Here is an 18062-nt window from a genome sequence, read left to right on the forward strand (position 1 = left end):
AGTCCTCTCCAGTTCATAACATGGCACTCAGTGGCTGATTCATTTTGCAGGTTATCTGTCTCTCCTTCCAGGAACACGCCTGCTTCTTAAATCCAAATTCAAATACTTCTCATAAAAAGCAGATACCTCCGCTCATGGCAGCAGCATTGGGGAGTTTCCAATACGTGCAGCGCTATCCCCTGTGTCCCTGCCCCCACATTCCATCAGAGCAAGAGGCAGTTATTGGATGATCCTGGGGGGGGGGGGGCTTGCAAGGATAATTACTCCCAGATTATCCTTGATTGCCTGCACGGCTGGCGTCCTCTAGTGCGAACACAGCTGCTCGCAATGGTGGCTGAGCTGGAAGCCATGAGTTGCCAACTTTTCAAGAGCAAAAGGGGAGATGATTTTGTCCGTTTTCTTACTCCCTCTGCACCCCTTTCTTCTCTGTTGGTAATTCCCCAATTCCTCTCAGATGCATGTGGCAGAATCTGTTTGCCCCCCCCCCCATCCATTTGTGGGTATAACCTTTCAATACAGCCTTTGTGCGCATAGACTGATTTTGTGATTGATTGTTGATTTTTGCCTGGGAAACTGACTTCACGAAATACTGTACACATTGCAGTTTTGAGATGTGTGGACTGTCATTAAATATTACGCCCCATTGTAGACAGCTTGGGGAATTGGAAGCAGGGCAGGTGTGGCAGGTGGGTATGAGAGGTAGATAAGGAGTGCTCTTGTTCCCTGCCATGCATAGGGGAGCAATTAGGGCCCTATTGACTCATCTTTGATTTATAGAAAGACTTATTTTATCATTAAGCTTTGGATGAATGAGGTGGGTTGGCGCTCCCCTATAAAAGTAGACCTACTTGGGCGGGAGTTAGATTTAAGACTGGGCACATGGTGCATCTATCTTCTTCCAGACAAGCAGTCAGTTCTTGATAAGGGACAGTTCCAGACTGTTCCTATTTTGTGGTGGGATGAAGTCACTGCCGCATACAGCCAAAGTTGTTCTTGCACAACAAAGCCCCCCCAATCAGACTTTTCAAGGTAAGAGAAGTGATTGGAAAATGCACTGGGAAGTGTGGGGTGGCTAGACACAATGCCGTCCTCATCTTCTTGCAAACTGTACAGGCAAATGAGGATGAATGCTCACTAAAGAGGTCATCTGGAAGTGACCAAGCTCAGTTTACTGTGGAGGAAGTGAACCCTTCTCATTAGGACTACCTTAGGTCCATGTTTAGTAAGGCCTGAATGTGGCACTCTTGATTTTGTCCTCTTTTTAGAGTTTGGGTAGCTCATGGTCAGCTTTTCAGACCTTGAACCTCCCGCTGGAAACACCGTATTTACTGCGCTGCAGGAGGAAAGTGTTTGCATATATGTGCATACCATCCCTTTATGAAGTGTGTCACCCAACAGAAGGCAATCATCTAAATCCATCCCTCCTTGATTGTGCTGGATAAGTAGTGACATTGAAACATGGAGGTTCTGTGTAGCCATAATGGCTAATTGCCATTGATAGACCTGTGCTCCATGAAGTTAACTTAATTCATTTGCCTTCAACTGCATCTAAGCTAGTGGCCATCGCCACATCTTATGCCAGTGAATGCCAAAATTTTTGTGTGAGACCTACATATATAATGTCCTCCACTCACGCAGAGGTGCTGGCAGGCAAGGAGGAGCAGATTGTTGGTTCTTGATTAGTCATTCAAAAACTCAGGACCCGGGGTCTGGTTTGGACTTGCGCTGATGCTGTCAGGGCCAGTGTGTCCCGTTTGAGGCAAAATGTGAGGTGCCACCCCACCTTGCTGCCACCCACCCTGCAGCCTCCATCACCAGCACCCAAGACAATTTCCAGCGAGATTTTGCTGAAATCTCAGAAGGCCTTGCACTATACGTGAGATCTCACAAGATTTTGGCAAGATCTCACTGGAAACAGACACCAGTGCTGGTGCCGCTTCTCTGCCGGTGGGGGCGAGCTCATGGGGGTGCCACCTTGGGGGCTTCTGCCGTCAGAGACAACTACTTCACCCGCCTCATGGGTGGGCCAGGCCTGGATATTGTGCAGAGGAAAGTGGTAGCAATGATGTTTGCTTCTGGGGAACAGGACTCCCCACCCCCACCACTCTAACCTGAGGCTTCTTTTCCCCATTGTGTTCTTCACCAAAAGTTTTGAACGCTGTCCTTTTCAAACCAACAAAGGGTTCTTTTTCTCTTTGAGTATTTTATGAGCAGTCTCTGGAAATAGATGCATGCCTACCAACTGACCCCGATAAACGTGTATTAACATTGGCAGGTTCATAAAAACAAATGTTCTGGAAACAATCCATGTTCCCTTTGTTGAGAATATATTTTAATGGTTTTAGCTTAATTTTGAGCATTGTGCATCTATAATAGGGCTGCAATGGACATTGTAACTGGTGTGCCACCTTGTGGTAGACTTAAACGGAACTGCAGTTGCATTTTGTCTCATAATAATCAACAGTAGATCAAAGATAGGAGGAGCTTGGGGCTGGGGGACGATTTTGCCATTTAGACTTAGAAGGACACAGTGGGAGAAGATCCATGTTCAGAAGACACCTTTGGGTGGGGTGATATATTGGCAGAAAGCCCCATGAAGAGACATTGGATTAAAAGTGTCAGAAATCAATAGAAGGGAAGGGGAGAGCATGTGCAAGACACCCGTATTATTTTGAAGGAATATGTCAGTAACTGTGTCAGGCAGGGCAGACGCTTCGTCTTGCTGGCAGCTTTAATGCCATGTGTAGTTTTACATCCTAACATTTGCATTACATACATCTCATCTTCATCATCAAACCTTTTATTGGCATCACATACAAACATCCATGGTAAATCAATACAGAATTACCACCTCCCCAATGTCACAGAACATTTGTCAAATGAAAAGAGGCGAAAAAGTCTAACGTTACATCTCTAGGTCTCCAGGGAGATCAGACATCTGCAATGTGTTTCTGCGACAAAAAAACAAATAAAGATATTTAGCCACTAATTTGGTGAGCTCCTGATCATTCCCCAGTAATAGAAAATGTATGACCTCCAACTCTGGTTTCCATTTGGGGATGCAGAGTTGATCTAGGAACTGCTGGTGGAGATCAGCATATAGTTTACATTTAAGAACCATGTGAGTAAGAGTGGTCTTACTTCCACAGGTGGTCTTCACATGGGCAAATTATTTCTCCTTCCACCATTCCGGAGAACCTACCCCAAAGGAGGTTTGATGGGTTTGAATTAAATATTGCCAGCGAAAATGCCCTTCTTTCTTGAGGGATAAGCAGAAATTCAAGATAATTATAATTAGTTTCATGCGCCCAAGAAAGTTGAAAGTAAAGAGGAGAACATGTTTTCTCTGCTGCTGCTGCTGCTGCTGCTGCTGCTGCTGCTGCTGCTGCTGTTAGTTCCTGGCGTTCAATGTCCCACAACCTAGTTTTTATTATAGCCTTGGCAGATGGTGGAGGCAACGATTGCAAAAGTTCCATTGACAGTTCAAGTTGCTATAAAGGTAAAGGTACCCCTGCCCGTACGGGCCAGTCGTGTCCAACTCTAGGGTTGTGCGCTCATCTCACTTAAGAGGCCGGGAGCCAGCGCTGTCCGCAGACACTTCCGGGTCACGTGTACAACGTGACGAAGCTGCTCTGGCGAGCCAGCACCAGCGCAGCACACAGAAACGCCGTTTACCTTCCTGCTATAAAGCGGTACCTATTTATCTACTTGCACTTAGGGGTGCTTTCGAACTGCTAGGTGGGCAGGAGCTGGGACCGAAAGACGGGAGCTCACCCCGCTGCGGGGATTCGAACCGCCGACCAAGTTGCTATACCTTTATGTTAAACTTGTAGCCCTGGGGAAAGAAAGGGGTCTGACAAGACTTCGCTGAGGAGGAGATCATTGTCTAAGGTGAGGTAGATGTTTAACCAACATAGAAGAAATCTCGCCCAGGCAATGGTCTCTACCTTGTGTTGACCTCTCTCTAGACACAAGGCTGATTAGGGTACACAATGTGGGACAGCAAAAATCTTAAAAAGGAAAGCTTCCTGTACTCGTTTACCAGCTGGGTAAACCCTGGCAGCCAGACTGGAATTCTATAGAGCAATTGAGCTATTATTTTGGCGTTGAAGACCTTGAGGGCAGAGGGGATGTGCGAATTACCTCTTGTTATGCAAAATCACATTATGGCCTGCATAGACATCTTACTGGCATCCACCGCCATTGCACAAGGACCATAGAAGCCTATAATGGAATGTAATTCCCAGATAGTTAAATTCAAATACCTGCTGGATGGGTTTTCCACCAAATACCGAGCTACAGCTCTTGTGTGAATTCCCAAAAACCATTCTTTTGCTTTTATCAAAATTCATGCAATTTCATTCTGGACAGATAGTCAGTACAGGAATTTAACAATCGTTTTAGGCCAATTCTTGTCCGTCAAAGCAAAATCATGTCATCTGCATATAGGAGGATGGGAACGCTTGATGTGTTGAGTTTGGGGCTATGGGCATCCACCGGTTTTAGTGAAGAAGCAAGGTCATTAAGAAAAAGATTAAAAAGAGAGAGAGCGAGTACAGAGCCCTGCTTTACTCGGTTTATAATGACGAGATCTGTCATTACATTCCCTGGTGTTGTTCTTATACGACAGGTGTTCTTTGTATAAAGCTTTTTGATCAAGTATAGTAATCTAGGTTCTAGGCCCATTGTCTCCAATTTGGTTTATAACAGCCCCCTGTTAACAGTGTCAAAAGCAGCCTTGATATCTAGGAAGGCCACATAGAGACATTCTTTATGAAGCCGTGTGTACTTAGCGGCTAAGTGAGATAACACCAAGAAGTTGCGTAAAGTGGATTTCCCTGGCCTAAACCCTGCCTGCTCTGGACCTATGATGTTATTTTCATCAAGCCAAGTAGTTAGTTTATTTAGCAGATGTTTAGCGTACAATTTTCCTGATGTTTGACAATAGACTTGTTGGCTGATAGTTGGATGACAGCTTTTTGTCACCCTTTTTAAAGATTGGGATAATTATAGATTGCTGCTATGAGTTAGGCATGATACCAGATCTATCTGTCACAGTGAATAGATCCGCTAGTATCAGAGCCCACCACTGACTTAGCTTTGATGAATTCAGATGGAATAGGATCAGGGCCGGCAGCCTTTCCTTGCTTTCATCTGATCAATTAAACTTGTAACTTTGGTAATGGAGACAGGGGGCCACTCATCTTCGAAAGTAAAAATGGCATGGTCCTGACTGTCAGGTGGAATACAGTCATCGAAGAAAACCGCCTTGAAATGCTCTACCTATGACAAAGATGGAATCAATGTCAGCGAATCATCCTGTGTCTGTGGGGAGTCTGCTACAACCTTCCAGAATTTCTTATGATCTTTCGTTAGGATGGCTGAGAGTAGCGTATCCCAACATGCCTGATTATATCTTATCCGGCTAAGCTGGATAGTTTCCGTGAGTTGTCGGGATCTGGCGAAGTAAATGTCAGGCAATCGAGAGCTGCCCGTCTCTCTGAACTCTCTATAGATTCTCCTAACCTCAGTTTTAATTGCTATAGTTTCTTTATCGGTCCAATCATCAATCCCCCTCTCCTTGGGTGGCCAAAGGGGGTGTAAATAGGACAGATCAGTTATTAAAATGTTGATAAATTCCTCAAACCAAGTGACTCCAACAACAGGGGAAAGTTCACCTTTCTCTACCGAGAGCAAATGGATCATACGGTCAGAATTCACCAAGCTTTGGAAAAGAGATAGTGTATGCTCATTGACTCGTATCCTTGTGTGCTGGGGTCTCAGTTCTTGGGGGGATGGATTAATTAACTGTTCTGTCTTTCTCGGCGGAAAGACAAGTTTGCAGTGTAGCGGGAGATGGTCGCTGACCATAGGATCACCTATGTGGAACTCAACCACGTAGAGCGTCATTTTAGTGGGAATCAGAATATAGTCCACCACACTATTTCCCTGTAGGGAGATGTAGGTAAAATTCAGAGCCTTCTCAGTCAGTTAGCCCATTGAGCCACGTCAGGGCCCTGGTGATGGTCAGCTTAATGAATCGCAGACCAGCCAGATTAATTACTGAGTCCCGGGATCTACATTCCCAAAAACAGAAGTCTGGGAGAACAGAAGTATTCGAGATCTCCCATGCTTTTGTGTACACTTCCCACCCTTGGCCTAGGCGGGCATTAAAGTCTCCAGTCAAGATAATAGGTAGGTCAGGGCAGATGAAGTCCAGATTCTCAAGCACCTGAGCAATAAATTCCATTGTAGGTTCTTGGCTGTGACAGTGGGAATGGGAGCGATATACACATTGATCAATAACATTTCTTGGCTCTCTAGCTCTATCTTTGTTACTAGTAATTTACAACTAGAATTTGTCGACAGGATATGTTCACTTTTTATATGGGGAGCCACCAGGGTTAACAATCCATCCGAAGGCCTATCTGTCTTATGGCTTTTGGTTGCCGGAACTGAAAAGGCATTAAAACCTGCAAGTTCGATGTGACGTAATGACCAGGTTTCTTGTAAACAAACTATATCATGTGCCCTTATTAACTTTGTAAAGTCAGGGAGACACAACTTTGAAAACCACCCTGTCACATTCCATAATGACAGCTTCAGAGAGGAATATTACACCAGGTTCCCAACCATGGCATGAAGTCAATCTAGGTGCATGTCTATGGGCTGGCTATCACTTGGGGCCCCGGACGGTTCCTGGTGTATTTCCTCCACTACCTCTGGGGCATCAGTTATTTGTCTGTGGACCCTGGTGTCATCACTACTTGAACTAGCAACTGTCATCTCCTTGATCATACTCAAGTTGGTGCTTTACATACATGAGAGGCGTTCTGGGCTTTCTGGTGTCCAAAAGGTATATATAACCGATGATCATATACTAACAAATTAAGTGTAAATCCCAGTAATCATGGAAGGCTTAATATCTTAAGAGCAGCCACTTGTATACGTACGGAGAGATTTCTTTTCAGAATAAAATAATTTCCTCCACGCAGCAAGGTTCATATGAAGGAGAGGGAATATGCTGCACAAAGTCTGGGTACTGTTACTGCTGTTTGTGTTCCTTCCCGGATGTTATGGGGCTTTTTCATTCCTGGAATTCCTCTCCTATTCTGTGCTGGAGTGCTTTTTAGGAGAAAACCAAAATTACTGTATTTTTCCGTGTATAAGACTATATTTCCCCCCAAATTTTTTAAGATTGGAGGTTGTTTTTATACACCGAATGTTGCAATTATTTCTTAATTTTGGGCTTAAAAAATAGGGGTCGTCTTATACACAGAAAAATACAGTAAATCCAAAAATGTTATTCCGTTTCTCCAAGAACTTAATTCAACCTCTTATATGAGCAGAATCATGTGTTGTGCCATGAAACCAGCTTTTCAGGGCCCTGAGGATTCTGTACAATCTCTTTGGAACGCAGCACTTGCAGCTATTTTCCTTCTGCTCACAGTTCTTTGGCCCTAACCATGTTGTGATTTTTTTAAGGTGTTACATCGTCAGCTCTTTTGAGGGCCCTAGAGAGCAGAAAATAAAATCTCCCCTGGTTCCCCCCCTCCTGTTTACAGCATGACTGAAGTTTATCTTCCAGAAATTCTTATTCAGAATATCTTCCGTTATTCCAGGTGATGAAGCAGAATGGGTCGTCAGAGATACTAAATAAACTCTACGATACAGCGATGGACAAGCTGGAGGGCGTGAAGAAGGATTACGACACACTTAGGAAGCGGTACAATGAGAAGATAGCGAGTCACAATACTGATCTGAGCCGATTAGAGCAGACGGAAGAGGAGAACAGGCGACTCCAGAAGCAGATTGACATGCTGATGAAACAGCGGGACACAGCAATACACTTCCAGCAGCAGTACTCTACCTCTCTGAGAAGGTAGAAGATGCTTTTGCCACAAAGCCATTTCATTTTTTATTTTTTATTAGAACAAACTCAGCACTCAAGTTACCTCTCTGAACTTGTCTGACTCTTGTCGTGTCTTGGTTTTTCTGTTTCTTTGTTTATGTTTTGGTCACTCGGGATCAAAGTAGACCTGACTGAGTAGCCATATTTTGTTCATATGTTTGCTCCAGTCACATATTACTGTGTGTGTGTGTTTGTCAGGACTGTGTCCCATGATGCAAAAGACTAACCCTCTTTCTCTTCTGCCCCCTCTACCCCAACCTGGTGCGCCCTCAAAATCCTCTCCTGAGGGTTGGGGAGCACATTTGGGGGTTAAATGTGGAGGTAGAGAGAAAACTGAAGTCCTGCTGCAGAAGCATTCAATATAATCAAATGTGCCCCATGTTGAAGTAAAAACATCATACGTAGGTAAACTATTTCTCTCCCCTGCACCATGGTTTGTGAAGTTAAGTGAGCCGAGAGAAAAGTGTCTGAAGTGATGGAGTTCAGAGACGTAATCCAGGGGAGAGCTCATCTCCTTTCACCATTTCTTTTATAATGAGACGAGAACCACTGCTTCTCTCCCCTCTGCCGCCTCCACATCGAACATGTGATCAGGGCAGTCATGTGACAAAAGTAACATGGCTGACTCTCCCACTTATTTAGTCCTTTACACAGTTTAGTGTGGTGTGTAAGAGGAAGGAAGCTTTCATAGGGCCCCCTTTTGCTTATAAGTGGTGAAAGGACTTGCTATGACTCTCCTCCCACCTCTCTTTAGGTTTGAGACTGTGCAACAGGAACTGAGCAAGGCCACTGCCCAAAACAAGGAGCTACAGAGAGAGATGGAGCGGTTGCAGGCAGAAGTGACAAGGTTTAAAACAATGCAGCTGAAAGCCGTGAAGGATGCAGAGAAGTACAAGGAAGAGAGGGACTCCGTTTTCAACGAGTACCGTCTCATCATGAGCGAGAGGGATCAAGTCATCAAAGAAGTGGATAAGCTGCAAACGGAGCTGGAACTTGCCGAATCCAAATTGAAAAACACGTCCTCGGAGAAAAGAGTGGCTAGTGAGGAAATGGAAGCCTTAAGACAGGTGTGGTATTGTATGGCACTTGCTCTGGCCAGAAAGAGTTGTTCAAACCTAGTGGTGTTGCATGTGTAACTCTCTGCAAGTTTCTAGACCAGCCTTCCTTATCCTGGTGCCCTCCAGATATTTAGAACTACAGCTGGTAAAACAAAATTCTTAAGTATTATTGCCCTCCGTCCCAATCATCCCTTGGTCAGAATTAACTTCTCTGATTTATCTGTTATTACTTTGGGGCTGCACAGTGTTTCAACTTTTGATGCAAGCAAATATGTGTTGCAGCTTTAAAGATATTTGCTAGTTGCATCTAATGCATGCTTTGTGCTGTATTATTCCTTCTTATGCATGGCACAGGCTTTCAAAAATTCACTGTGTTTTCATTAAGAGAAAGACTTTCTTGTACACTTAATGTACCTCCAACGATGGATTTTTATTTTATTTCAGGAGCTGAACTCTGCTCTAGTGGAACGAGATCGAGCAATCTGTGAAAGGAATGAGCTCTTGGAAAAGTACTGCCATGAAGTGAAAGATAAGGCTGAAGCCCAGAAGGAGCTGGATCAAGCCTGCAAGGATATTGAGACAGTGAAGGAAGAGAGAGATGTGGCTAGGAAGGAAAGAACAGAAGCCATCATCCAGAGAGATCATCTACTGAGAGAGTACTATCAAGCTCGCCAGGTAGAGGCAAAGTTTGCACGTTTGTGCTTCCTCTTGCACTCGTTGAGGACTCTGTGCATTCAGCTACCACAAGGGAGCCCATCAATAGAGTTTCTCATTTGGTTTCTACAGAGGCTAAAGGGAACAGAAAATAAGGGGGAAAGCCTTGGTTGAAAGATGCAATAATCATTTTTAAAATTGCAGGACTGGTTGGTTTTCTCTCCTTCCCCCTTTTTCTCCACCTGCAGCCCCTATCAGTATATGATTTTTATTTGAGTGACAATCTTGCAAATGGCAAGGATAGAAGTGGGAAAAGGATGTTCTGTGACTCAGTAGACATTAGGCTGGGTTCAGTGTGAGTTGCTGTTCAAATCATTATAGTTGCTGTTCAAATCGTTGTAGAGTTTAACTCGTAATATCATTAGGTGATGAATCAGTCCCCTAGCTCTCTTATGCGTGTAACTTTGTGAAATCCGTGTTTGTCATGTGCCTGTATTACATTATTATGCACATGACTAAAAATAAAAATTTGTTAATCAGCTCCCACTCCTTGGCTACTCAAAAGTTTACATCGGGCATCGAGTTGAGATATTTAAGAGATTCTCTCTTTCCAAATTTCTCACTTGATTTGGGCATTCTGAATTACCCATCCTTGCTTCCAGAGTACATTAATAATCTCTCATTTGTCTGTTATTTATTTATTTTGCTATTCAGCCTGCTAGGAATGCATAATTTGCCGTAGTTTTCGGTTTGTCTCTTATCTGCTAGGTTGCAAAATCATACCAGTGCATGCACATTGTGATTAAATTAGTGTACAAAAAAGAATATTGACGTGTCCCACAAATCTCACCATTTTCTACTTCACACTGATATAATCAGTGGACATATTTTTTTATCATTTCTTGAATCATTTTGATTCCAAGAAAATTAAGGTGGTATACAAAAAATGAAGGCGCAGTTAAAAATCAAAACATTCAAAATAAAAAAGAAATGATGCACAAGTAAAACAAAAGCGTAATGTTGCAGGCATCTTACAAACAGTTCAGTAACAGCAATTGGTAGTAATGGATGTCAGAAACCCGAGTGACTAAGTAATTGAACAATACACATGCACACACTGGTAGTGTTCAGTAACCTGTAAGAAAAAATGTGCATGAAGTATTGAAAGCTGACATATTGTGCATGTGCCTATCCCGAAATTAATGCTAGAAATTATGTTAGTTAAAGTAGGAGGTAGCTAGAGTGAGCCTATGGCATGATAATGGAACACATTCTGGGAAATCTGCTCATACCCCAAATCCAGAACTCTTGTGTATTTTTTAAACCCCTGTAAAAAGGTTGGGGTTTTTTTTAAAGCCAACTACATTCCACAAATGGTGTTTAAATGAGTTGCATGATTTGACTTCCTCAGATACAAGATTCTGCTACACTGGATATAGAACGAGCAAACAAAGAAATTGAAATGCTGCGGAAGCAATACGAGGCAATGTCACAGGAGTTAAAAGAAGCTGTCCAGGAAGCAGAAGTCGCAAAATGCAGAAGAGATTGGGCCTTTCAGGAACGCGACAAGATTGTCGCAGAACGAGAGAGCATACGGTAAAAACAAACGAACAGTTTGACAGTTCTCCCCAGGAGTTTTTTTGCAATGTACAGTTGAGCTGCCCAGTTATTTGCTAGGGGCTGCAGCCGTGTTGCATTCAGTTGAAACTGTTCTCAGGATGGCAGTCCTGAACTAGGGGAAGAAAATAATAGGCAGTAATGTTGGCTTTGTTTTTAAGAGGGAAAATAGTACAATTGCAATCTGAAAATAAGGGCCAAATTAGCTACTGTTGATTCATGTGTTCTCCATGCATGTGGACAACTGGGAGTGGTTTGCAAGCCTTATATCAGAATATACCCTCTCTCCAGCTTATCCCTCTGCAAGTATTCCTGATTAATAGTAATAAATTTGCATTTTTTAAAAATAGCTCAGTTGGTAGAGCATGAGTCTCTCTCCCTCTCTCTCTCTCTCTCTCTCTCTCTCTCTCTCTCTCATTTTTGTTATTTTTTTCTAATTTACATTTCAAAATATTCATTTAAACCACCTTAAGTCAATGTCTTCCCTTCTTCTCTTTCCATGGTTCATTTTGCATACCATACATCCCTGCATATTTTACATGAACTAAACCATTCATGAATCATTGTTACATCACATCAAAGCTTATTTACACTGTTGAATTTATCTTAATGCTGCCAGCGTTTTTAAATGAACACAATTTTCACCCATATATTCAGTCAACATTTTCCAGTCTTCTTTAAATGTATGTTCTTCTTGTTCTCTTATTCTGTATGTTAAATCTGCAAGCTGTGCATATTCCATCAGTTTAAGTTGCCATTCTTCTTAGTTTGGGACCTCGCTCGTTTTCCATTTTGGAGCTAGCAAAACACAGTCCGCAGTAGTAGCATGCGTAAATAATATTTTTTGACACCTGGGAATATCCCTCTGAATTATCCCCAGCAAAAAGGACTCTGGTTTTTTGGGGAGAGGTACTTTTTAACATTTTTTTTTCAATTCATTATATATCATTTCCCAATACTCTTTTACTCTTTTACAAGTCCACGGTAGAGCACGAGACTCTTAATCTCAGGTTCATGGGTCTGAGCCCCACACTGGGCAAAAAGATTCCTGCATTTCAGAGGGTTGGACTAGATGACTCTCATGGCCCCTTCCAACTACAGTTCTATGACTCAGTTAATTGCACTTGATATCTTCTTTCTAGCCCACTGCCAATGGAGTGAAGGAGAAAAGAGTCTGAAGTGTTGGGAGTACAGGCTGCTTGTTCCAGTCCGGCACCTGCATCTAATTCGTTGTCTAGCACAAGGCTGTCTGGAAAACAACACCTTGGGCGCTGGCGATTTTTTTTTAAAAAAATAAGTCTCTCAATAGATTAACATTTCCTTTCAATTTTTCTCCATTTTGAAGGACTCTGTGTGATAACCTGAGGAGGGAAAGAGACAGAGCAGTGAGCGACCTGGCTGAGGCTCTCCGCAATCTGGATGATATGAGGAAGCAAAAGAACGACGCTGTGCGTGAATTGAAAGAGCTGAAGTGCGTTCCAGAAACCCCTTCAACGTGTAACTCTGACTTGATATTGTATGCTAAGTGTTTTCTTCCCTGAGCCCTTGGGGTAGGACAACCTAGAAGGCTGAAAAGAAAGTGTATGCATTTTTTCCCTCCCACTTTAAAAAAGGCTGTTAATTGGCAAACCTGAGGAGGTGTGTACCAGAATTATGTCACAAAATAATGTAGCCAGGCCTATAGCTAAGTAATCAGAGGGCAGGAGAGAGAGAGATGGGAGAAAACACTCAGTTGTATAATCAGGAGGGCAGTTGTACTTGCCTTTGGAACAGGTGGCCGTGCTGACTGTCTCCGCAGGTAGCCAGTCTCCTCCCAGGTGAGCCTTCCTGTAGCATCTGCAGTGGGGATAGAGCAGCCTCCATAACTGGTATAGTTTAGTGCCACTACCTGTGCATTTAAATACATTCACTTGTATTTCTGCCTGTCTCTGCCTGTCTGGGCTGTCTCTCTGCCAAGATGGCATCCGTGAAACAATGCACACAGATCTCTCCCTTCTTCCAGCCCTGAAGGGCTAAAAGCCCTTTAAAGCTGGAAGAGTGAAGGAGATGACTTGGTGCTGGCGGCGGCAGCAGGTTGGGCAAGCAGAATGGGGTGCAGTGGATGCCCTCTTGAATAGCATTAATGTTCCAAGTACGCGTCTGTGTGATTTGTAACCGCTTTATGAAAGAGAAAGGATCCAGGTCTGCATTTGATGCTTCAGTCCCATTTGATGTAAGGTTTTGGAATGCAGACACAACCTCCACTGTCTATTACAATATTTTTTTCTTACTGTATGCTGTTGATACCTGCTTTCCTTGCTTGAAGTACTCAGGTGTGTTTCTCCCCATAGAGAGAAGATGGAGAATCAGTTGGAAAAGGAAGCAAGGTTCCGGCAGTTGATGGCCCACAGCTCTCATGATTCAGCCATCGATACGGATTCTTTAGAGTGGGAAACAGAAGTAGTGGAGTTTGAGAAAGACAGGGTAAGACTGAGGTCCTGGTCAAATGTTACTCTCTCCTTTGTGTGTGTGAGAGAGTGTCCCATTTGTTGAAGCCTCTCTCTCTCATCCCCTATCCCCCCCCCCAAGAAAAAACAGGCACAGAAAACTGGAGGTACTATATAGTCAAAATAATTCAGTTACTTACACTCTGTATGTGTACAGAATCACTGCATATAACATATAGCATTTCATATCCATTAGGAAGATATGGATTTGAAAGCCCTTGGTTTTGACGTGGCCGAAGGTGTGAATGAACCATATCTTCCCGGAGACTGCGGGATATTTGTTACCAAAGTGGACAAAGGAAGCATTGCAGACGGTCGATTAAGGTAAAGAATCAGTAGTTTGTCGTTTAGTTGCCAGTGCTAATATATAACGTGCGTTACAAATATAATACATTGGTCCTGTGAGGACAAATTGGGTTGACATGGAGGGTCAGGGGAGGTGACTGTGGTTTCAGATAATGCTTTCAGACACAATGCATGCTGACATGTAAATTGCAATCAAGCTGTGGAGGTAGGGGCTGGGTGAATAGGATCTCTTTCAATCTGTAGGTTTCTACTGGGTTTGACAGTCTGCACAGGTCTACATTGATAGGGCATATGATTTTCTCTCCCCACCCCCACCCCAAAAATAGTGTTGGCAGCAAAGGAGAAGTGGTTGTCAGCATTCTGAAGGTTACTTTTTTTGAAGAGCAGAGTACACCTTTTATGACCTGTAAAAGTCAATCGGCCCATACCCTGTTAGACTTGGGTCCACCATCTGTTGTTAATACTACACCACACTTGGACCAGTGTGATCAGAAGAGTATGCACAGCTTCAACAGAGCATCAAGAGTTTTCCTGCTTTCCAGTAGTCAGCCTTTTCTACCGTTCCCAGTTAGAAAACTCCTTTCCCACTCAGTTCAGCTTCGAGTGTAATGTGTTTGTTGTCTCATGGTACAAGACAAACATAAGCACACCAGCTACATAAACTTTAAGACAGGCATCCCCAAAATCTGTCCTCCAGCTGTTTTGGGACTACAACTGTTGGATTTCCTTCGCCAACCGAGTTTGAGCAGCAAGTGGGGCGATGGAATAAAAACTCGCCCACAATATCTTTGCTTACTTTATATTTAAATACAGTGGTACCTCAGGCTAAGAACTTAATTTGTTCCAGAGGTCTGTTCTTAACCTGAAACTGTTCTTAACCTGAAGCACCACTTTAGCTAATGGCTGCCTCCTGCTACCGCCGCGCCGCTGGAGCACGATTTCTGTTCTCATCCTGAAGCAAAGTTCTTAACCTGAAGTACTATTTCTCGGTTAGCGGAGTATGTAACCTGAAGCATATGTAACTTGAGGTACCACTGTAATAATCAAACAGCTGCAACTCACCACTCTACACCAGCCAGTACCATACAAAGCATTTGGTCAACTTAAATGCAGTTTTCAAAATCACATCGCTCCATTCGGTGCAGCAGGTAAACTCCCCCCTGCTAATTAGTTAAATTGTTAAGATACCTCAGGTGTGCTGTATTGTCAAGAGCTCACAGGTGTGCTGCCATGCAGGTTACATAATAACAATAATAATAATAATTTATTATTTATACCCTGCCCATCTGGCTGGCCACTCTTATAATTACAAACACACCTCTGAGTAGCACCATTGACCACATCAATATGAAGAAAACCTAACGACAGCTCCCATCATCCCTAGCTAACAGGACCAGTGGGAATTGTAGTCCCAAAAACAGCTGGAGGGCCGAGTTTGGGGACGCCTGCTTTAAGAGATGCTGGTGCATCATGAGCTAATCTGCTATAATACAGTTCTTCTGGTCTTAGAAGTTAACATTGTGAAGATGCCAGTATACAGAGAGGTCCTCTAGCACTTTACCATGCTAGCTCACCATGCTATACTGAACTATGCGGCATGTAACCTTCAGCTTCTCCACTGATACCTTGCACAGAGCAAAACCTTTTCTCAGTTAATGCCTCACACTCCTGCCAAGGCTGCTGAATGCAGCCAACTTCTTCTGCAATTACCGTTTGAGGCTTTCCCTCCTTATGGAGGGTCTCGATGGCTTTCTGCACAACTGTCAGGTCAGCAGCCTTCCCCATGATTGTGCTTCCTACTGAACCCATTGCAGGTGTTATGGATTGAATAGCTACTGCACCTTTTCACAATATTCTAATTTTCTGAGATTGTTAATTGGGGGTTTTTATCAGCTGTATCCCATAATCATCACAATTATAACAAATAAAGGCTTGACATATCTCGCTTTGTATGTCATGAGTCTATCTCATATATTGGTTTCACCTTTTAAGTTGAATTACTGAAATAAATGAACTTTTCCACGATATTCTAATTTTCTGAGATTCACCTGTAGCTGATCTGTAAACCAGAAATTCTCCATCTGTGCAGCTTTTGGCAGAAATATTACTACTTCATGTGAGCTGTACCTAAATGCTGATTCAGAAAAAATTATGAGACATGTTCTCTCTGTCTGATGAATGTGAAAGGTGCTGCAATCCTTAAGGAATCCTTAATTGATGTCATGACAAAAATAGAGCAATCACCAAACCATTCTCCTGAAACCAAGAAACGAATTAAGATATTGATGTATCATCTTGGTATTAGAAGTGTCTGCATTTCACTTGGCATAATCATTGCTTATAAGCACATGTAGGATAAATGAAAATTGATTTCCTTGCCTTTGCTCTAATTAATCAGAGTGAATGATTGGCTGCTGAAGATAAACGATGTGGACCTTACCAACAAGGATAAGAAGCAAGTAATAAAAGCGGTACTTAACGGCGGAGGAGTTATAAATATGGTTGTTCGCAGAAGGAAGTCCTTAGGAGGGAAAGTGATAACACCACTACACATAAATCTTGCTGGCCACAAAGGTAATTCCCTTATACTTTTTAAATTTCAGTGATGAGTTCTTGGTATTGCTTCACACATTCCCCAGTGAAATTTCTATACCGTCCTTCATTCAACTATCACAATATAAAAACACAAAAATATATACCATAGTAACGAACAAAGTAACCTATACACCTATCTTCTCAATTTCAGATAGTGGAATTGGTCTAGAAAATGGAGTATTTGTTGCTACTGTAGTGCCTGGTAGCCCAGCTGCCAAAGAGGGATCCCTTGCAGTGGGAGATAGAATAATTGCCGTAAGTCACATTTTTAGTTTTTCTAAGCTCACATTTGAGAATTGAGGTATAGTATATAGAGATATCTGAACTGAGATTCAGATATTATGACAAACTACAGTTTGTGCTAATAATGATTTGTGCTACCAAACATCCAGGCAATGCATGCTTTAAGAGTTACTAGCCTGTTTTAGAATTTCATCTGCTGAGCACTCCAGTCTATGAGACACAGTGGTTTTCACATCCCTACTTTATATAAACCATGGTTTGCAAGACTTACTTCAAACTATGGTTTTGGGCTTTGGCTTGCTGTTTGCCAGCAAGCCATAGTTTGTCTATTAAGATATCACACCAAAACATAGTTAGATTCCTTGACCACGATTTTATGTGCCAGTAAGAGACATACTATATGTTCCATGATATATCCAAGGCTTTGCAGAAATAAATCTGAGGGGCAGTCTAAAGTCAAGACTTTTTAAACTCGACGGTTGAACCCCATTTGTCAAATTTTCAGTTTGTTTCTTTTCTGATGATGTAGTCTGACACAGATAATATTGGCTCCCTGAAAATCATGGCTTGTAGTTTGGGGCTCCAGCTTTGAATCCAGCGCTGTCCAAGTTTTCAGTCATTGTTACACAATGTTTCCATGGTTCCCAAGGTGACATACTTAGTTTAGGCTCATATGCAAACACAAGACAAGAGAAGGGATGGAGTAATGCTCTTTAGAGGGAGTGGGAACATAAATCATCCAAGTCTTAAGAACTTAGAACAGCCTGAAGGCCCATGTAGCCCAGCATCCTGTTCTCACAGTGGTTATGCAGATACCGGTAAGAAACCTGTGTCTGATACCTAATTTGCAGTTTATAGGAGTTGAGCATAGTGAATACCACATGATGGTATTGCCTTGAGGCAGCCTGGCATTTATCTTTATTGAATGTCAGCCAGCCAAGGTGTTGACCCACTGCTAGCTTTTGCATGGTTGACATGCCATACTTTCATTGCAGATAAATGGCATTGCACTAGATAATAAATCACTGACTGAATGTGAAGCTTTGCTGCGAAACTGCAGGGAATCACTTACACTTTCATTGATGAAGGTGAGTGTTGAAGGGGGTGGGAGGTAAAAGGGAATAAAGGACACACCTTCCATTTTAAAACATGGGCTTACTTTCATCTACTGCGTAGCTGTTAAAAATACTG

General features: G+C 42.8%; 1 protein-coding gene across 9 annotated transcripts in view; it reads left to right on the plus strand.

Moving 5' to 3' along the window:
• The window catches only part of DLG5 (discs large MAGUK scaffold protein 5), a 155728-nt gene that overhangs the window by 53970 nt on the left and 83696 nt on the right, over nucleotides 1-18062 (plus strand). For 7 of the 9 annotated variants that reach the window (XM_077930622.1, XM_077930623.1, XM_077930621.1 and 4 more), the window contains 10 exons: nucleotides 7623-7882; nucleotides 8667-8979; nucleotides 9415-9645; nucleotides 11036-11220; nucleotides 12587-12757; nucleotides 13572-13704; nucleotides 13924-14051; nucleotides 16432-16607; nucleotides 16780-16883; nucleotides 17867-17959. In XM_077930622.1, coding sequence (XP_077786748.1) covers nucleotides 7623-7882; nucleotides 8667-8979; nucleotides 9415-9645; nucleotides 11036-11220; nucleotides 12587-12757; nucleotides 13572-13704; nucleotides 13924-14051; nucleotides 16432-16607; nucleotides 16780-16883; nucleotides 17867-17959 — 1794 coding nt within the window. The remainder of the gene's footprint in view (nucleotides 1-7622; nucleotides 7883-8666; nucleotides 8980-9414; nucleotides 9646-11035; nucleotides 11221-12586; nucleotides 12758-13571; nucleotides 13705-13923; nucleotides 14052-16431; nucleotides 16608-16779; nucleotides 16884-17866; nucleotides 17960-18062) is intronic. The other 2 variants (XM_077930624.1, XM_028729152.2) reach the window with 1 other exon arrangement.

The sequence above is a fragment of the Podarcis muralis genome, chromosome 6 (genome assembly GCF_964188315.1).
Source record: "Podarcis muralis chromosome 6, rPodMur119.hap1.1, whole genome shotgun sequence".
Taxonomy (NCBI): Eukaryota; Metazoa; Chordata; class Lepidosauria; order Squamata; family Lacertidae; genus Podarcis; species Podarcis muralis.